The 22,195-nt window shown below is 41.0% G+C and overlaps 1 protein-coding gene across 4 annotated transcripts; it reads right to left on the bottom strand.

Annotated features, from left to right (window-relative positions):
- Window positions 1-1,436: 1,436 nt before the first annotated feature.
- On the bottom strand, window positions 1,437-21,959 carry plekhm2 (pleckstrin homology domain containing, family M (with RUN domain) member 2). Of its 4 annotated transcripts, none has more exons than XM_033629489.2 (20): window positions 21,341-21,959; window positions 19,192-19,298; window positions 18,769-18,878; window positions 18,588-18,687; window positions 18,332-18,419; window positions 18,072-18,246; window positions 16,466-16,525; window positions 13,583-13,871; window positions 12,705-13,478; window positions 12,554-12,623; window positions 11,541-11,631; window positions 10,674-10,738; window positions 10,083-10,171; window positions 9,778-9,910; window positions 9,212-9,402; window positions 7,543-7,608; window positions 7,173-7,332; window positions 6,341-6,535; window positions 4,971-5,087; window positions 1,437-4,833 (listed from the first exon to the last, which is right to left on the bottom strand). In XM_033629489.2, exons 1-20 carry the CDS (start codon window positions 21,398-21,400, stop codon window positions 4,696-4,698), a joined length of 3,078 nt encoding a protein of 1,025 aa, XP_033485380.2. In that variant the 5' UTR covers window positions 21,401-21,959; the 3' UTR covers window positions 1,437-4,695. The 4 variants fall into 4 exon arrangements, with proteins under 4 accessions (XP_033485380.2, XP_033485381.2, XP_033485382.2 ...); XM_033629490.2 differs by having other exon boundaries at window positions 6,341-6,520; window positions 21,341-21,958; XM_033629491.2 differs by lacking the exon at window positions 16,466-16,525.
- Window positions 21,960-22,195: the final 236 nt, after the last annotated feature.

Here is a 22,195-nt window from a genome sequence, read left to right as displayed (position 1 = left end):
GAAGTTGTTTTGATGATGTGTATCAGCTTGTGGTTAACCAGCAGGTTCTTCACTGCTGTTTATAAGAGGTCACACCCGCAGATGCCTCAGAAATGCATCTGTTTCCCTTTGCTGCTGTGCATCATTAAAAGTGTTACATACTTATTTGTGAGTGCTAATGATTTCATTCATTTCATTTGTTAATGAGAGAAAACATTTCCCTTAACTGGAGTTAAGGAGCCTTGTACAATCCAAGGCAAACAGCCCCAAACCAAACATGCACTTGAAGGACTGGTGTGTAAGATTAAATTGCATCTAGTGGTGATTATGATTTTCCAAGTGTGTAGAGACCTAACATATGTAGCTATAAAGGGCTCATTCTAAAGCAACCAAAACACAGTGATTCTTGGTGTCAGATGATCATACACTTCTATTTTTGCCAATAGATCCCTCTAAATCCTAGACACTGATCCTTAAGTAGTTTCGGTCATATCGTGTAAAAGCTATAAATAAGTCTCTAGTTTTAAGTTGCTTATTATCTTCATTAAATGTACAATATCATAGACAGACCACATTCTTGTCAATAACAGGTTTAAAGAGGAGCTTCTTCTGTGACCTCTACTGGTGACTACAAGTAAGTGGAGCTCTGTTTCTGAAAGAGCACAACATACAGCAGTGAGCACTAAAATAACAATTGCTTTTTTGGTTAGAAAAATTGTGCAATTACAGATGTTTTTAATATACTTGAAGCATTTTATCTGGCTGGCTGTTTGATGTTGCTGCAATTTTCCTACGAGTGTTTTATCTATAGTGCTCTTATGTGTTCGAGCTCATTTTATCCATTTGTTTTTATTTTTAGATTATTGGGTATTACTCTATCTGTTTTTACTTTAATGTTTTATGTGCCTTATTTATGAGTGCATGGTTTTATGATTTTGTCTTAATTTGTCTTTGTTTTTAAATGAGCTCCCTGAGACACATTCCAATCAGCCATATTGATAAGGCAATAAAGTAATCAATTTTGAAAACAAGGCTTTCCACTCCTTGTATCTTAACTGTCTTCCAGCGGTGTTGGTTTTAAAACAGTGAGCTTTACAAGTGAGGAATCTAAGCAGGAAACTACTGAGTCACTGGCACTAATTACCAACAAATCAACTCCCACAGAAATGTTACAGTCTGTGTGCTTTTTTGTTGCAGTCTTTGTGCTGACAACCATCCTCTGAGATGCACTGGGATTATAGCAAGAGTTGCAGTATGCAATGGAGACTACATTTGTTATTCAAAGCAGACAGCTTACCTAACACACAACTGCCCTCTTACCTGTGAATCCTCTGTACCTGCTCTAACATGACTGTCCTTGTGTTTTGAATGCACAGCATTTCAGTGGTTTGACCTACAACAGAGATAGAGATGTTAAAAGCGCAGACACTGGTACATACAACACATGATACAGGAGCCAAGGTTTCATTTCGGTTTATTCAGTTACACTGTCCAATCACAAAGGTTTATCTGTACATTCATTAAACCTTCTGGACATGCACGTCTTTACGTGTGAGTGTACAGTATGTTATAATTGATTAGTGCTCTATTTACAATTCAATAAAACTGCTAAACATCATACAAATATTACATGCAGTATACATTTATAAACAAAAATCAAAAAGCGCTTTTTCACAATGCATTACTTAGAAGATGTCATCCATCATTGGCCAGCAATGCCCCACATTCAAAACACTGCTCAAGACTTTTTCTTTATATACACTTCATAGGCCACAAATCTACGCAATTTATTCTTTACTGATAATCCAACAGACATTTCAAGTAAGTCCAACTATTGCAAGTGTACTCTCCCTGGTCAAAAAGTCCTTAGGCAACCCACTGGGTGGGGACGATTCTTACTACACAGCCAACTGATCCTATTTTGGAACCCACTGAATTATTAAAGGACTTTTATATAAAACCTTTTCCAACATGTAATATCACTTTGCAGCCTCGTCTGTGTGCGCAAAATAACTTCATAATGCTGTATCGAACTAAAAAAGAAAAACGGGATTTAAAAAATACTGAATTAGACAAAACAGCAGCAATAAAAACAAAAAAAACAACAAAAAAACAGACGGTGAGTGTTAAGGTTTTGGATGTGACATACCTTTTTCACCTGAGATTAGATTTCTTTGTCAAAGAGCAGAAGATAAATGAGACCGAGTGGCACTTAGAAAGGCTTAAAGCACTGATACTGATTAATGCTGATGTGAAAGTAATACAGTGTGACGGAGAAAGACATTTCAAACAAACATACATAAGTGACATGTGATAGGGCTGGGTATCATTTGAAGGTTTTTATACTGGTGCCTTTTAAATATCAGAGTTTTGGAAAATATACCATGACGGTATTTTTGAGTGTAAAATATTTTGCAGAATATAATCACATTTAAGAGAAAACATTCAATATAGACACCATTATGTCTGTACTCACAAACTATTAAGGATGGAGACCCAGCCTTATACACAGCACATTTTTTGCCTTGAACCACAACATAAACCTAAGATGATTGTTTAAGCTTTTCAACGTCAGCCAAATTATACAGTGTAAGGCAACCCCAAAAAGGAACTAATAATGCTTCATTTAGTTTAAACGAATTGGCCATTTTGTCCAGTTCAGTCGAGGTTGTCAAAAAGGCAACATTGTCATTGCAAAAGTAATATCACGCTGATCTCAGCCTTGTAATGGGAGCACTTACACACTGTCATTGACTGAGCAGCAGTACTCTGATCAGTCTTAATGTTAAGAGCAGATTGTAATACATGCACTATCATCTACTGACTGTAATTTGTAGGGAAACTAGAAAGGGTTTAGGGTCTTATCATTCGTTTTCCTTCTCCAAGTAAAGCTTTAATATTATTAAATATTAATTAATATTACTTAAAAGCATTAATCTGATAATAGCAGATGCTACACTTGCTCTAAGTTGAAAGGCTATTTAATTTCTAGCCTTATTTTTAAACTTCATTCTATGAACCTCCAACATGGTCTTAAAAGACTAGTGCAGAAAGGGATGTTCTAAATTAGTGGGGTGGCCAGATCTTAGTATGCCACCAACCACTGGTGCAAAATAAAAATGGCAAGCTAAGACAACTTGTAGCTCTCATTCAGTAACGGATTCTTCACACAGACTGTAATTCTTACTTGATACTTGCCCACACTAAAGGGGACGCACACGTCTGCAGATGCAAACACAGATATTAATACCGACACAAAATGTCCCCACTCAGCTGAATAATTTAGTAACAATTGTTCCCATTTTCTCTACAATGGAAACAGAAATGCACATTACGATATTAACACAAAACCATAACTGGTACCGTTAAAAAAACAAAAAGACTAACAGCGAAAACAATGTGCAAGTCTGCATGGAAGCCTCCACTCGTCTCTACGGAGCGGAGATAAAAGGCAAGTCTGTTGCATTTCCTGATTTTTTTCATCTGAGTGACACTGAACTTGATAAAGCACGATCTCAGATAGACGACACAGGCATGTCACGTAACAGTGCAACTGTTCAGTATATCCACATATTCTTCATATTGAGATCCTTATTCTCTCAAGCTAATGTACAATGCAACAATAATTCAGTGTGTAGAGGTATGTGCTGTTAGACAAACCGAAACTCAGACACGTACACAACCCGTCAGTGATTACGCATTGATACTGTACAGTGCTGTACATTTGCTCTCTTCATGTACCATAGTAAGGGTTACTAAGCAAGGAGTGACTGTAATCTTCACACACAGTTGTGACTTGTGGGATCAGACGGTTACTTGTGTGTGCGTGCAAGGCAAGGAGTATGAAATTTTCCATGTCGCAAGCAAGCATTAACCGCCCCCTTCATATATATGGCTTTCTTGACATATATAACATTAATTTTTTATAAGAAAACATGAATAATTCTCTTATTTCATTGTGCAGGGAAGCTGCTGGTAATGGATCCTTGTCTTCCTCCACACTCAGCTTCCTTAGTGTACTAAATATGTTTTAAACTTTTTCAGTCCTGTCTACATGACAAAGTCACGGCTTGACTTTTGACGTTTACTTTGTGGAGACAAAATGCTCAAACTCATTTCAGCAGGATATATTTGAATGCACAGCGTATTGAAGATTGGTGTCAAAAGTCTTCCCGAGTTCTGCAATCATCCATTCTAATAATTATCTTCTTCATGTAATTCCATGCTTTTTACCATGAGGTTTCGCTTACAATCTGTTACAGAGCTTTTTCCATCAACATGTGATTTTTTCTTGATTGTTTATTTGTTCATCATTGCTGTTATTTCTTCAGGACCTCTGATAAAGGAATAATAGCAATGTATCACTAGGATCAGATCAAATCTTTTAGAACCTTCTGTTAGTATTCCATCATTACATTTTATTTCATGTTAGAATGTCTTGCTGTTGCATCACTGCAATGTGCTGTGCCATATGCATTGCTACTTCTGCAGAGAGTTTCACTGACAGAAACATTTCATCAGTGAATCAAAGGTGCAACAAGCTCACGCCGCAGTGCAAAAACCAATGACCACATCTGATTTTCACCTTAGAACTCACTTGACAGTGACACAGACTGTATGTCAGAGTTAAATCCATCTATACTGAAATCATATCATACTGTAAAACAGCTTCAGTGGCTACCCACAGGTAACTGTATGCATGCATGTGTGTGTCTGTCAGCACCAGGGTTCACGCTGGGCTCTGCCTCGGGCCAGACTGTCTGCCCTCTGCCAGGCACTATTCATGAGGGCAAGGGCCTCACCACAACGCTTCTGCATGGATGGATCCAACACTTCTCTGTGGGGAAGGTCGACCTGCGTGTAGTGAGGACACACATGAGGGTTCACCCAGATGGATAGCTGGTGGATTTAAGGTCTTAAATGCTAATACCTTTAGGACAGCAAATATTGCAATAGTACAGATTTTTTCCTCTAAGCCACTGATAACGTACCTGGAAAATGGCTTTCCATGTGTTGTCTAACACCTCCAGCAGTCGATCTCTCTCTTCACAGCCACTGAAGTACAACACCCACGGAGGAAGGAACTGGGTCCGATCTGCCGCAAACTCCTATGGAGTGAGAGAAAGTGGGAAGGGTTATATTAAAGGTCTTCAATGTAATTGCATTATACCACTACTATACACTGGTATATGTGATGTACTGTCTGTTAATTGTTTACAACACCTTTAGATACACAGGGTACAGGGCAATGGTAACATGCAAGTAATACTGTGAACAGGCCAAGTTAGCCCTCTGAGCTAATGTATAGTAACTATGATAATGACGGCTCGGAAATTTGTAACAACATTTTTTGCTGGCACTAGATATCAAACAAAAGCCAGAGCCTATAACATATTAAGTTGCTGTGAGCTGTAAATTCACCACTTTTAAGCAGAAAGCCGAAGATAACTTTATCATGGAGCCTTAACAGGCAAAGCCTCTCTTCCTCCTGGCCAGCTGCCTCTGTCTCACTCAGATTCATCCTGGGTCTGGGTCTGCAGCTGCCTCTACCTACAAACAACATGAAGCGCTCACTCTGCAGCTACATCTTGTAGCTGCACAATGACTGACTTGATGAAATCTCAGTCAACTACATGCATAACAAACGGTTCCCTTGGTTTAGGTAAAACTAAACCATCATCATCATCATGTGAGTTTGGAAGCTGTAACTAACAGATGTGCTCTGTTCAGTAATTTCACGCTTCTCATGGTCCGATTTGGAAAAAGTTCATTAATAGAAATTAAACTTTGTCATTTATTTATTACAAAAGAAAATGTTGTGGTGACAGGTATTTCATAACAAAATTTCACTAGCATTTAACTAAACCCTAGAGCCATGAGGTCTCAAATGTTTAAGGAAGCACCAGACCCTTTTACATGAATGCAACTAATACCCAAGTAAGTTAGTCTAGTTTTTATGTTATACACACAAACTATAGCATGATATGTGATGTGTGTCTTGTAAGCTAATGAGGCTTCATTTCTTTAACACTTTATTTGCATTAGGATAGCATGGAGGAGCTGCTTTCATATGTTTTTAAAAAATCAATCATTTCATTCATTCAACATTATCTGAATCTGCAAAAAATTAATGAGGTTTGCATCTGGTTTGTAAAGCATCACAAATCATATTATTTAGTTTTAATAGGCATTCATACCTTGAGCAAAAGCACATTTCTAAAAACTCAGGACAACTTAGATATGTAGCTTAATGTCATTACATTAAAACTGTGTGGCATACAGATCACACATGATACATACATAAAGTTATTAGTTAAAGTCTAATACATACTAGAGAAGAGTTAAACAGTTTGCAACTCACAATGACACAGTACTCCTTGTTGGCCTCCATGCTGACAGCAGTGACATCACAGATGTCGGCGCTGTCCAACGAACGGAAAAAGCTGGTCTGACAGTCCTGATGGCAGGTAAGCAGCTTCCTGTCTGTCATCACCAGGCAACACGGGACACACGGAGTGGGGGCCACGCCCTGAGGGATGACCTGCAGGGAAGGCGGCTGTAATTTAATTATAATTTGAATAAATAATTGCGGCTTACATTAATCCATATTTACATTTTGCATCAACAACCTGGATGTGTCTTGCACATTATGAACATCAGCAGCTGTTGTAACAAAGTCCTTGTGAATTTCATCAGGGAAGAAAACAGCCTGTACAACCAGCGCGGTGAATGCTACAGGGGTTGTTTGTCAAAAAGTGTTTATGCACAGTCACTCCTGGTTGGTTGAAAGCTGTGAGGAAAGCCAAGCCAACTTGATTTGTGAATTTTCACACTTAAATTCAAATTAAATGCAACAATGTGTGGGATATCACAACGAGTGCGTTGCATGATACTGCCATGAGAACAAGTGCTGGTTGTCGTAATTCAGCATGTTTGTTTATTTTTGATGTAAATGTACACTTACAGTATTGACAGTCTTGTAGCATGTGCGTACCTACATAGTTGAATAGTTTTAGTCTGACAATGTTTTTATGGGCTGCGTAAAACTGTGTGAACAAATGACCAGGCAGACTGTGTGACACCCATTATTATCCCCCTGCATCTATTAAAAAATTGAGACACCATACATGCAATCTTAGATATGTATGAAGTGTTTGGTAAACACATGGTGTATGCACTATGCAACTCCTCACCCCTTTGGAAACAGACTGGCAGAGCAGCTGCATCCAGTCGGCCATGTCCTGCTCATTGTTGGCGCTGAGCTCCAGTGGCGGTCGCTCTGTCAGGATGACTTGGAAGGCGTGGGGACGCTCTGTGCTGTTTGAGCGACGGCATCCTCCACAGTGCTCTCCTCTGTTAGGCACACAGAGCATGAAAATATATCAGTAAACACCATTTTCTTTGAGAGTTGTTTATATACTACAAGTTTTAACCATCTCTAATCTAATGGACCTTTTGCACAGAAGACATACAGACATGTCACAGTAGGAAAAGCACAGGAGTAGATTATAAAACTAATGATGGCTGAATTTCATCTAGCGTCCTGGTATTATGCATGCTTACCCCATAGTGACTGATAGCAGAGGTGTCACATCAGTTCTTTCTGCATACAGGTACAAAATCCCTTTACTGCAAGACAAGAGGACAGCTATTTATATTCATCTAATCAGAAGCTGGACATGTTTTCTTATATAGTATTTAATAAATAAATAAGCTTTCAAAGAATACACTGTTGTGTAACGGTGCCAATGTCACAGAAACAATTCTTTCAAACCATTTTGGTTTGTTGGGCCCCAAAAGCCTTATTTCCACTGCATTTCCATTCCAAGTTGTGGATAGTGCCTGATACCTGATACTCTTTCATTGTAATACCTTGTTTGAGGTTCCAAACGAGCTGAGCCGATACAAGCAGGTGGAATTAAAACATAGCAGACCACTTGTGCGACAAGGGACAGCCGTCACAAGCCTGCCACTTCTAAATAGCTGAGCTACTGTCAACTATGACTATGATTTTTCTTCATTCACTCGACCAAGATTTTGGGCAGCCTACAAATCCACACCGTGGTCAAATGATGGAGTGCATATATTCTTCTGGTTGGTTGTCAATGAAAGGATCCAGAGAGATGAATGGTGCGACACATGCTGTGTTGGGTTGCAGATAATGTCACTGCAGTTTCACGCTGCAACGCTATGATGGTCAGCTAAGAATTCTGCCTACACTGACAGGGTACTATCTACAGTGTAAAATGAAATTGAGATAAGCACCTGGTACCAAAAATGAGGAGTTGAGCCGAACCATGCAGTGGAAATGCAGCATATGGGCCACCAGAGAAGCCTTTACACTCTCAGCCTTGTTTCTTAACAAGGTGCCACAAAAAACAAATTTTAACACATTCATTTTAAGATATGACTGCTACTACTGCGATAGGCAAGACCACTGCCAAAAAACAGTCAGGCTCCGATCTGTGTTGTCTTTTAAACTTGGTGTGCCTCTGGACAGATTGGCAGGAAATCTGCTGGTAATGCGCTCTACACACAAAACACAGCTCAAGCTCTCAGTATGTCTGGCAGTAATGCGGAGCCAAAGGAAATATTATTTCCAATATGCTGGCATTTTTCACTGAAGCAGAAGTCTCAAGTAGGGAAGTAAGACCTGGTGATTATGGTGCATGTGATCTAATTTTTGGCACTCCACATTCACACTTAGGATTACAGTATGTTAGATGTCAATCTTAAAGGAGAAGTCCGGTATTTTGCACTTTGAGCCCCATTTCTGGGTTGTTAATGATGAAACAGAGTGGCTAAGACCAAAATAGTGATGATTGCTCATTTTTGGAGAATTTGGCTTTCCCCTGCCTGGCTTAACACTGCTGCCTATGGTCATGTGTGAACCTGTCCTAAAACCACCCTAAACGTTCTTTTTCAAAGCCATGAAACTGACCGAGTGGTCAGTGGTGTTCATTGATGTTCTGACATAAAAATTGTACAACCCAGAAATGGGGCTCAAAGTGCAAAATACCGGACTTCTCCTTTAACTGTAATAAATATGACAATGAAAATTGACATTAATGCTTTTCATTTGTAAAGGAAAGAGCTGTTTCCACCTTGTTAATACACAATGTGGGAAGGTTAATGTCAGATGTACAGTGTATAGTATGGAACCCAGCCAATGTCTCTCAAGAATCATTAATACTAGCTGAGAGGGGTACTAATGTGTACATCTTGCTCATACCTGAGGACGAGGTAGCAGCTTTTCCACAGCTCTTTGCCCAGGTAGGTGGTTCCAGCCCGGTACTGCAGAGTCCCTTCCTTGGTGCTGGACGGTGGTCCAAAGGTTGGTGCGCCTCCCTGGGGTGACAAAGTCAAGTCCATAGGATCCTCCCAGTGGACCAGTGAATACAGCTGGATAGACACTTCATATACCTGGAGAAACAGCAACATATTACTACAGCAAAGACATTACGTTTGTACATGGGACACCCACTGTACTGAGCTACTAGGCACTCATACTATTTTGTGTTATACTTAGAAAATAAAAATGTTGTGCATTTCTGAGTGTTACCGTTTGCCACACACGTCAGCTATGAGTTGTAATAACAAGTTTATTGTGTCACAGATTTTCCAAAAGGTTTCTTTTCTTTACTTGAGTTTTAAGTACAGTCGAGGGCTGTAATACTTAACACTTTAATGTCCTGGTTAAGACAAGATTTTGTAATTTTGTCGTATGATTAAAGTTTGATTAGTTACATGTATTCCAAGTTTATCTCACTGTATTTGTGTAGACTGACATGACTTTACCTCACAGTGAGATTCCTGGGAGATAAACTTAGTGAGAGCCAGTTTCTCCATGGTAGCATCAGTCAGCACAGAGGGATAAGGAGGCTCACGACAACCCTTCACCATGGCTGACTTGAGCACAGACAAGAACCACCTGTAAGTGAAGCAGAATGCATTGGATAAGTTCAGAGAAACTATCAATCATCCATTTTGTGAGGTGTCCTGTATGGCGCATGTTGCTCAGGGACACAAGGACAGCTCACAAAGACATAGTATAGGGTCACAGTACCAAGAAACATAAAGCAAAGATATACAGGCACACTCACTGAGTCAGAGAGGCGTCAGCTGTGTCTAACAGGAATTTCCTTCGCCTGTTGGTACAAACTACCGTCACTGTCTGTTGGTCAAGGCCCACCTAAAAGAAAACAGCATTACAACTTTGTGCTCCACAGCTCCAGCAGTCACATTGTATTCCAGTCTACATGGCTCATGAATATCATGTAGTTAACTTCAACCATGACTTGACAGTTGGGGCCAATGCAGCACTGCACAACGAAAACATGCAACTCTATTAACTCATACATGTTTTGTAACATCAAGGAACTAAAAGATCCTTTAGGATGAGTGTCCATATAGCGATTTTTTTCTGGCAGAAAAGTGTTGGCATGGTGCTGAGGACACCAGTGCCTTTCTGAAAAGTTCCAATTTTCAACTAGAAGTGCTCAGAGTGGCCACACAAAAAAGTCAGAGCGCTCAAAACAAAGATGCTTGGTGGAACCAGGAGGCCGCATACGCTCTCTCCTCATTGGGAACAACTGAAAAAGATGCTATACCAACACTCAACCAAAGATGACCATAAGGCCCATGTCACATACAAATAAGAGAAAATGGCAGACCCTGTTGTGCAGGACACTTACTGAAAGATAGTCCAATTCATTATAAGAAACAGCTTCTTCTACTGTGTAGGGCTTCTCTGCTGCACCTGTGGAGGGAACAAAAGCACAACCAAAACATGCATTAAGCACATGTTAATGTGAAGCATTTTCAGAATACAGAATAACCATATTTAATGTGTTCCCCACTTCCTAGAACATAGTGTGGAGCCTATGGGACCATTACAGTGGTGAAAACTTTCAGATCTGCTCGGATCTTGGAAAAAGAAACTCTCAGGGTTGCTGGTACAAATGGGCTATTGGTTCAAACAGTCATGGTCAAAATTGTATTCCCAAAGGAAGGAAATTCTGAGATCAAATACTGTTTCCTATGTGTGTAAAAATGTATTGTGACTCCCTATACCAATATCAGTATGTCCCAACTTATGACCTAAGTCCTTTGCACACTGAGTCCGTTTTTTTCATCCGAAATTGTCACACGTCTAAAAATAAATGTGTCCTCATCCTGTGACAATCATGTTCACACACTGAGTCATTAAAATTGGTTTCTGCATTTTTGGAGTCCGTCAGAAGCCTGTTTGACCAAGAATCAGTGAAAAAAATATGACGCTGGGAAACAGCCGTGACAAGACAGGGGAACAGGGAATCGTTTCGGAACTCAGATAGCTCACTTTCAACAGGTCAGAGAGTAATATGCAGGTGGATGATAATGATGAAGATGAGGAGGATGTGGACGCATCAGAATCAGTGTGCAAGGTTTCTGTGCATAATGACTTTCTTTTCAGATGATGGATTAAAAAAAATTGCATCCGAAAAAAAACCCTGACTCAGTGTGCAACGGCCTTTACACATGTAATGAAGCAAATGCATGCTGGGTTTTTAGCTACTTACCCTTCCTCAGCAGGTAGATGTAACAGTCAGTCAGTAGCAGGTACAGGGGCTGCAGGTCCCCCTCCATGTGGCCTGTGCTCATTCTCACCATCTGAAAACACAAATATAAACACAGTCAAGTGTCAGCAAACTCCATATTCATCTGTCGCCTTGGGGGTTGGTTACAGCAGCTGGGCAGCAGACTGGCTATAGCACAGTGTTGCTACAAGCAAAGCTCATAACAGACTATACAGACTTAATTTGTAAACGGATAGCCCATCATCAGCTGTAAAATTTCATTTATCACAAACAAGCTTCATTCACTTGATAACTGAAATAATGTTAAGCTCTAATGTGATCTGTAGTAAATATGCTTTATTGGTTTGCAAAGTTTAGTGCAAACCAGGGAGACTAATTACGACAGCCTGAGTAAAATCAGTTAAAAAGGCAACTGGCAAACAGAGCCTTGCAACACTTCCACTGAGCAAACATCTCCAAACCACTTCTTCCATGTCAAAACAAATATGAGTCAACACTAACACAACACTTAAACTGTGAAGAAATGTGGCAGTGTGATAGACAATCCCTTTTCAAGATGATCTTTTTTTCCAGGCTGGTGAAAGACCATGACATCACTGTACTGCCTTACTTCTCCATATTTTATCATTCAATTGTTAATTTTACAGTTGAGTCATGAAAAGATGTACTGTGCAAAATCTATAGGTTCATACAGAAATAATAGCTCTAAAAAATCACTTATGATCCACTAAAAGTGTGTGGTTGTGCATTTTATCTGCAGAGCCCTCTACCTGTATTTTCTTATTTTGCTGTGTTCTGGACGTTTATGGGTGTGTAGCCAATGGCTCTTTCACTACAACAAATGTAAGGTTTCTCCTATAGTAGCTTGCAGTGTATGTATAAGAAGTGTAGGGAGGAGGGGACAAATTTGAATGTTGCATTGTTAAAGTCCTAGATGGTAAATCTTTAAACAAATACATTCACATTTTCTCAAAAGAATGTATTTCTGTTTTCACCTTGTAGAGCTGCTCCTCATTCTCTCTGAATACATGAATCATGAGAAGGAGCAAGTGATTGTTGTCCACCCTGAAATATAAAAAACAAAAAAAAATTAGACTCACTTTTAACAACATTACAACAACAACTCATTTTGTAGAAACTCCTTACTTAAACTCTGCAGGATGAGAACTCTCTGCTTCATCAGCAAACGCATTCTTGTTGGTTGACTCTCCTTCTGTTCCTTCGTCCCTGGTCTTCATCTCAGGCTCCTGTCCTGCTGACGCTTTTGCCGCTCCTTCATCTTCAAGGCCACCTGAAAGAGTTTGCGACTGGCTATGCTCTGTAGAGTCATAGTGGCCACCACCCGTGGGAGAAGAGTCTGTACTGTTGGGGGTAAAGCAGCATAAGTCTGCGGGTGCAGGAGAGGTCTGAAGGAAGTTGTGGCTTGTGGCCAGAGGGGAGTGAGACGCCTCTCCTGGTGATGGGTCGGGAGGCTTGCCCCCTGAGTCCTCTCGAAAGGGCTGCCGGGCAGGGGGCTCGGGGTTCTGGTCACAGCCTCCGCTGTTTGTCTCCTCCCCGTCTTCTCTGTGCTCCCAGGCCTCCCCCTTATCCAGAGCCCCGTTGAGCCGGTCCATGACATCACGGAGGGGTTGGCCCACGGTGTCCATGGAGGTGTCAGTCATCTCTGGGAGTCGTAGGAGGCCTTCTACTCCGTCCTCATCTCCTTCTTCCACAACCTCTGATCCCACCCTGCTTCTCCTCAACTCTGCCTCATCATCCAGCTGAATTACAGTCCCGTTTAATGAATACACATCCTCTGAGGCCGGGAGGCTGTTGTCCATTTCCATGTGCTCGGAGGAGATAGAGTTATGGATGCTGCTGCTGGAATCTGTGGAGCCCTTCCCTCTACGCTTCTTGGCTGGTTTCTTTCGTCTGGCCATCCTGGAAGACCAGAGTGGTTAGCTGCGGTTCCTCCATTCTAATACTATATAATTAACTGCACAAACAAAACCTGAGCCTAAATACTGAAGCTGTAGCTACTGTACCTGATGACCTCCAGCTCATTGCTAGTGCTCTCTGTGTCTTCTCCAGTAGCGGTGGGGTTGTGGTGGCCAGCCACATGAACTGGTGTGACGTCGGCTGAAGTGTTTGTGGTGTTAGTGTCCGAGTCCTCGTTGAAGGGGTTGTGTCTGAACGTGGGGCTGTGAGGAGAAAGATGAGCTGCTACCTTCACCTTGACGGTGCCTGCTGAGAGGACCACTGTGTCGCTGATGACTGTCTGGGGATCAGAGCCACTGGATCGCGGGCAGCTGGCCTGGTCCGTCAGGTCGCCCTCTAACATGAAAATTAACACCAACAGTTAATATTAAAGTCACAGTCACCCACATTTAGCTCGTTACATGTGAAAGAAATACACTGAATTTTTGTCAGTGTCTCCTTGGTAAGCTGACTGATGAACTTAGACATCAAAAAGTTTGATAACACTTTATGGTGTCACAGATAGTTGTGACAATTCACCACATATTCACAGAATAATTTAGTTGAATTTGAACTGTACACTCAACCTATGCAGCATGGGTTGAGTGAAAATTATTCAGAAAATATGTAGGTATGTTCATAAATTGTCACATATACTCTTCAGATAATCCATAAAAAAACTGCAGAATAAAGCGTAACAGTTCAATTGTTGAATTTCAACTAGCTTTTGAAAAGTTACAAATACTCTAGAAACTATCTGTAGTTGGACTATCCAACTGTTCTTCACCAATGGAACATTTACCACCGAAACAATCTGACAAAAACTTTGTGTATTTCTTCCTCAGCATCACACACAGACAAATGTTAATGGCTGCAGTGCTCTTTGTTGTTCTTTGGCAGGGTCAGAGAGGCACAAACACGATGCGTAAAACACCAAGTAGGTACAAGGGCAGCAGCTTTCTTTGCAGTGGCACGCGCCTAGATCAAGCATTACTTCTGCAGCTAGAGATGGGTCATACTAAACAATTATTTAGATAATATAATTTGCAGGAATCAGCATTTTTGGCTCATCATGAGAGGATGGATCAAGCTATGGCATAGACCAAATCACTAGAGATCCTACAATCGCATTTGAAAACATCCCCCAATTTCTCTGATGCTGTTTCCACTACTTACTTTGATTAACAGTTATGTTTTCATCCAACTACAAAAAAATTGACAAGCTTACTGCAAGCAGGTGCTGTGGTAACACAAGGGAATTTGCACTCTGTGACTTTGAGCAACTATTCTTGCTTATTACCTCACTCACACTACAGTTGAGCTGTACCAAGGCCAGTGCCACATACCACACAGGAAGAGAAGACATTACAAAAAAACAAGATATACCAGACAAACAGATAACACAGTGTAATGGACACAGACTGGACGAGGTGAGTACCAGGCAGTACGCCACGCATTTATCTTGCTGTGGTAAATAAAAAGGCAGAGTGAGCGTTACGATCATTCCCTGGATGAGTAACACATGCACAACATGACAAATACCAGTACCCCACCCAACACTGAATTCACAGTGAACCAAAGAGCTGAACTACTTCCCAAACTTACCAGTCAAGTTATTATGTATGATGATACCTTGTATTTTTGTTCATGTACTCATCAGAAGATGCTCATTAAGAAAAACTTTACCAAAAATGTATGTATGCTGTCACATTTTATTGGAAATAACAAATGTGTGGCAGCAGGAGGCTTTCAGTTAGATAAACCCTCTTGTTTCATGGGTGGTTTTAGGAGAGAATGAACATACAGGTTTGTTCGTACAATAATAAATTAAGCTATTGGCTTCTTTTTTAGGCCTAGTCCACGTATACATGGTTATATTTGAAAACTTTGCTTTTTCTAGTTTCTAGCACTTCGTCCACATGCAAACTTTGTCCAGGGTGAAGATTTTCAGGAACTCAATTTTCAGTTTTTGGCTTGTAACATCAGAGTGCTTCTGATTGGCCAACATCTTCTTCCTTCTTCTCTGTGTGGCTTTAAGGTTAGGGTTATATCACAGCCTGTTGGTTTGGCATGCTCTTGGCAGAATATCAATTGTATTTTTGCGTTTTCATTTGGATGGACAAACAGTGCTTGTGTGGACCACAGACTGTAAAAATAATGGACGTAGCTACCGCAAAGCCACTCACTAGTTTATGGCCTCCAGTTTTGAAGCCTCCAGGACACTGTCGGCGGAGAGCCTGTCACTTAAAGCAGCCCGCCATTAATTATGCGTAACTTTAAGCCTTAATAAAATGTGAACAGGTGAGTTATATATGAAATCCCCTCCAGTACAGTTATCAAGAGTGAAATTAACTATACAGACCAAAATTGTTTTTTGTACCAGGCTGTAAACACGTTTATTTCTGCTTTAAAGTTGAGCATTTTACGATTGGGGTCTGCAGGGACTGACTAGCCAATGGAGCCAGCCTCAAGTGCCAGTTCAAAGAACTGCAGTTTTTGGCACTTCCACGTTAGCTTCATTTTTCCACCCCAGAGGTTTCCACTTGGTGTGGACTGTTTTCAAAATGCCTGTGTACACGTGGACTAAGCCTTAATGTTTATCAAATCCAGGTGCACAATAATCATAGTCATATACCACATAACTTAATTTATGTTATTGGCTGAAACGTGCCATACAACTTTAGAGCCAAACCAACATCCCATCCAACTAAATCCTTTCCCAGAAATGGAAGCACTTTTACATTTTTATGTCCCTTTGTTCCCGCTTGATATCATGTCCTCAGATCAGCAATCTTCTATACCAGCTAGCTGTACTTTACATAATATCAGGTCTAATTACAAGCTAGAACACCCAGCATGCATTAAGCACAAACTGCGGGATGGCCATGCCAGATAGGGGGGGGGGGGGGGGATGAAAGGGCAGGAAGTGGAGGGGTTGACCAATGTCCCACCTTCCCAGTCTGCACTTGGCAATGACTGCAACACGGGGAAGATGTCACCGAAATCATAATCTACGAAAAAGGAGGGATAACATTCAACATTAGAGAGAGATGGAGTGGAGTCAAGAGATTGAGACAATGGCACAGAAACAAAAAAATAATAACATGACATATGGTATATGCAATAACAGAATCAGGGAACTAAAACTAAAACAGGAAAACTGAGTACTTTGTGGAGAGTGGTGGGGAAAGCATTCAGTGAGCGCTGCAATCACCCCAAAGAGAACATTCTGTAACCATGAGCCTCTGCACGCCAAGTGATCCATTTGATAAAATGCACATTGGTATCCGTGAGTCACAAGAGTCTGCAAAGATCAATCTAACTTCTGCTTTCAACATGCCATTAGACTGAGATCACCGTGTGAATTTGTGCCAAAGCGTATGAGTGTTGCACTCCAGCACGGCCTGGTCAAATCATGAACCCAAAAATAAAGGCTGCCATTCAGCAAGACAGTCACATCACATTAAGTCCATAGGGTGTCCAGATTTGAGGCACGCAGAGACACAGCAGCACATAGAACTGACAACAGATATTTAATGGTGCTATCTCAAGTTAGTCTGTGTGTTCCTTTTCTGAAATAAGACAGCTACTGGTGGTTAAGTAAAGCAAATGATTGACTAAAACAGGGGTTAAAGCAACCCAGTGCTGCTTACTAGAGATCTCCCAAGATGATCCAAGCATATCTAGATGGATCAGTAGCAGCTAAAATGAAGGCTTTCAAATACAGCCTTTACTCTACTGTGTTTTATCAGCCTCAGCCTGCTAGTGTTGCAGCAGGCTGCTTTCCTTTACCACAGCCGGCTCTACACTGCAGGAGCTCTGCTGCATATATGAGTGAAAATAAGAATGTTAAAAACAACGTGATCACACCGGATTGACACCCATGTTGCCAAATACACAGGTTCATTAACCCCTGACTGTAACCAATCTATTATCTCTCCTCTCTTATTAGCAAAGAGCAGTGTGCAAAACATTCAGCTACCAGCTTCTTGTTTCAGTCGGCGAAAGTATGCCATTAAAATGAAAATGTCACAGACAGCAGGTCATATCAGCTGTCGCTACTTAAACATTAATTCAATGAGTAACTTGATGACAGGCCCAAATTAAACTTGGCAGTTGTCAGGTGTGTGTGCTCTCTGTAAGCCGGTGATTGTAACAGAAGTGGTAACACCACTCTGTAACACCACTACACAGCTGGGATTGTTTCTGTAGTCCCAACAACTCCAACAGGAAGATACGTCTTCTCTCCGACTGACTGCGTCACGTTAATTTCAGGAGTCTTTCTCCCATTTTAACTTTAATTGACACCATATTGATAATCTAAATAGATCAACTTCAAAGCTTAGAATCAGGACCTTCAGTATCTGGATCAAGAAGCACATAAAAATAAGTTGTGCCAAATGCAGAAGGCTACAGCTGTTATTTCAATGTGTCAGATAAACATTTAATCACCACTGTGTCAGATCAGACTCTGTATCAGCAGATACCCAACACTGACATACTCAGATTGGTATCTAGGGCCAAAAAAAGTTGGATTGGGACATCCCTACTGCTTACCTTCACTGGAGGGGGCTATGGCACTGTCATCCCACTCCAGGTTGGTGGAGGTGAGGGACGTGAAGGAGTGCAGGGATAAGCTGTCTGAGCTCGGCAGCCTTTCCTCAAAGTCCAGCAGATTCTGGGGTTTGTAGTATTCTGGCATGTAGGGGGCCACGTCCAGATAGGGCACATCCTGAACCCAACAGAAACATTACATACATGCTGCTAACATTTGAGAGCTGAATTTCTATTGATATTGTCGTAAAATATATGCTAACCAGCTCCAGATCAAAGCGAATGAACTCCAGGCCGGACACCAGCGTGAGGAAGAGTGTGAGGTGGTCATGACTGCAGACCAGTGCGTTCCTAGCAGAGAAGAAAATCAGCTCAGACACAAGAATACTTTGATCAATTTGTCCTCCAACAATAACTGAAGGTAATTCCTGAAATGCAAGATAACTTCCGCTTGATACATAGCAGCAATCTGTGACATATTCTTTAGGTAATCAAGATCAGGGTTACTGGATGACTCACTTGAAGTAATACTTCTGCAGTAATCCTTGGTTCTCCTGGAAGAGGCGTAAATAGCTCTCTAAAGAGCTCTCACTCAATGCCAGGTATAACCATGCTCGGCCTACACAGGAAGAGGAAAGTTATCTTCTATACAAATAACCCACTGAATTATGAATGATGCTTTACTAGAGAGATGTCTCACTTCGACCAAGGTTGGTTGCTATGTGCTGAAGCTCATCTATCTGACGGACAGCCTCTCTCCTGGTGAAGTGAAGGACCAGGACCCAGTAGCCTGAGGAGATGTCCTGCAAGCTGTTAGGTAGAAAACAGTTAATAATATCACATGTATGAGGTCGAAAGGGGCAAAAGGAGTAGGGCAATGGCACAAAAACTGTTTGACGTATCCACACTTAGATCAATTATTTGTAACCTGGGTCTAAAAGCTGTCAAAACTGTGACAGTTAACATGGAGGGAGACATGAGGTTGTACATATGCAGAAACTACAATTAAATATGATTTATTAAAGAAATGTTTGCATAACAAGCTGAAGCAAACCAGATTATACTTTGCACTATGCACATTTCTTCTTTCGAGTGTGCAGCTTACTTGCAGTAAGTCTCTTACCCATATAGCAGTGCATGGTCAAGGTGTTCACAGAGGCGCTGAAGGACCCGGTCGTGATTTCGGATGGCTGGAGTCTCATCTTCACAGGCCGCAAAGTAACTCTGCAACTGTAGAGAGACATGGTTTCTCTGCTGTTTGTTTTTGCTGGGGAGAGGGACATGTTATCTCCAGTTCTGGTCACAACGTTGCAACTTCCTCTCAAGATCTGATTGTATTTGAAAGGTAGTCACAAGGGACAGATCTTTACAACTATACCAATTAAGATATTATAAACAGGGTGGAGAGGAATGTTTTTATCATGTATGCTGCATAAACCTGAAACCAGCTGTGACTGAAAACTTTGGTTGCAATTTACTATTTGTTTAGGGCACACTGTGCAGAATATACACAATTACCTCTAAGCCCTTACCAGTGACTCTTCAGCCAGTTTGGCAAAATGAATCATTTTTCAATGAAGTTAGTGAGAGAGCTTTCAAAAATATGCAAAACTGGCTATTTTGCAAACAAGCCAAAGAATACATTTGAATTTCTAATCTGATGACTGAGTCATTTTGGGTTTTTTTTAATTTGCATGTCTGCACTGAACAGTTACTTCAGTATGAGCAGATACTAGGCATTAAGGGTGCTTAATGGTGTTCCTACAATGCAACATACAAAGCAACCAAGGAATTTAGGGGCCAAGCCGTGGAATGTTCCTGACCTAAATCCAACAAGTTTTACTGCTGTGACTCCAATGTGCGGCTACTCCTTATATTGCAATTTTACTACTGAAGACCAGACTGAAAGCAAGTAAACCATGAAACAAGCGCCAAGTGAAGCTGGCAGCAGCATCTGACAGAGCATCACCGGAGATGACACCAGGTGCTTGCTGATGTCTGTCTGCTAGAGACCTAAGCCAGTCATAAGATATGGTTGTAAAGGATGTGCAACCAAGTATATCTGGTCCCCTCAGATTGGGGGACTATGTGTTAAAAAGGCTACAGTTACTACACTGTTCATCTGATGTGGATGCCATAAATGATCAAAGGTGCCACATTTACCCTCATAGTCACTGTATTTCATTTCAAATCCAATGTGTTAGTGTACACAGTAAGATCAACAACATCTTCTTGGATTGGATTAATTCATAAATATTCTACATTTCTACTGACACATACAAAGCACAACTTAAGGTGCTATGCAGACAGGCAGCTCCACTAAATGGTACTGTTTGTTCCTGCAGATGATGTTAAGGGTGTTTCATTGCACCCCACTGCCCTGCAGTTACCTACAGAAATATTCAAACCCTGAGGCATGACCAAACCAAGTGTAGGTCAGAGTATATTTGAGGATTAAGGCACTATAGAAAGAGAATTTGTATCCTGTGACTGTCTCCACATGACTAAGCAATGTTTGTTTGAGGTAAACACTGCACACTTTCTTGGAAGCTTGAGGCATCAAAAGCACTTCCACAGTCCTTACAAAGACTTTATAATGTAAGAGAGAAACGGGGAAAGTGTATTAGACAAATGTGGATTAAGGAAGTATGAAACAGTACTGGGCTAATTGCATTAAACACTAATGAACTCGTAACTGGAAATACAGATGATCCAAATACAGATGAAAAAGCACATGCAGAACAAATGCACATTGTTTTGGAGAGTGAATGTAAAAACTACAATCATGGAGCAAGAAGAAGATGCTATGCTGTCTTTCAGGTTACGAGAAAGGCTGTTTCACAACATCAGGCATTGGTAAACGAAAAAATCTAAAATATTTAATGACTCCAAAGTAAATTAGGAGCAAAGATCTAGGGGCTAACCCTTGTGTTGTAAAGATGTGTCCCCGATGTAGTTGCAGGTATGTTTACAACACATGCCGCAGTGAGCAAACACAGGGGCTTGATGCCACTATTGTTCACCGTGGTCAATAAGAGAAACAACTTATAAAAGATAAAGCTGAATTAAGAAATTGTACAGAATGGTCTATGTGTTATTTGACTGAATCACAAGGGGCAAGGCCCTCCCGTGACAAGGAGCTGGTGTTTATGTCCCACCGACTTGAAAGTTGCAGACAAAAGATGACCTCACGTTAGCTACATCAATTCATGTTAAAATACTTAAAGTTTGTGACAATGACTGTGTGTGCTGACCAACCGGATAGAGCTTACCTTCTTAACAGACAGTGAGATGTTTTCCAGTATGCGATCCTTCACTTTCAGTTGATCCATCACTGGTCTGTAGGTCTGTTGGCAGCTTACAGCAGGCTGTCAGCTGACTCCCAAAGCAGAGCTCTTGTTATGCTAAAGCTAACGCCGCCTGTTAGCTAGCTAGCTAACATTATCTTACTCTCTGGTGCAGTTGGCTGCCAAACTAACGATAGCGCTTTGGCTGTCAGTAGTACACAGTGAATCTGACAGCGCCACTAGTTCACAAACATCTTCTTAACGCCAAACGAGCCGCGTGATAGGTCAGCCTCTGTCAGCGGATGCGGTTACCCAAGTAATGTTTGCCTAGCTTCGCGTTAGCTGTAGCTACTTGACTTTTTTAAGCTAGAGGTGGGGGTGGCTAAGTTAGCAAGTTTTAGTGTCTAACCACGGATAACTTTTAGCAGCAATTATGTTTATCAAACTCACTATTTAATTACTGTGGTTAGCTATTGTAAACTAGTTTCAGTTACCTTATAGCGTATTGGCCAAAATAAGTAGGCCAATAACATCAAAGTCACAGATGCTACGGTTACTTTTTGTGCTACTGACCTAACTGATCTGAGCCTGTCAGTGGATTACGTCATCATCAGCCCAATATGCCTTAATAACGCGTGGGAAGACTGGGGGCTGAACCGCGTTCACAAATACGGTAATTCATAGTTTATTTTTCTCAAATTTGTGAAAAAACCCAACACATCATACAATTTGACATGATGTCGAATCAGCAGAGTTAACTCTTCGATTCGGCGTGCATGTAAAACTCCCATGTTTTAATTTGTTCATAAATAAATCTACGTTTTTAATAGGTTCACACTG

Source organism: Epinephelus lanceolatus, chromosome 8 (assembly GCF_041903045.1).
Source record: "Epinephelus lanceolatus isolate andai-2023 chromosome 8, ASM4190304v1, whole genome shotgun sequence".
In the NCBI taxonomy this organism is placed as follows: domain Eukaryota; kingdom Metazoa; phylum Chordata; class Actinopteri; order Perciformes; family Serranidae; genus Epinephelus; species Epinephelus lanceolatus.
Note: the sequence above shows the minus strand (reverse complement) of the source record. Positions and strands in the feature narration are given on the sequence as shown.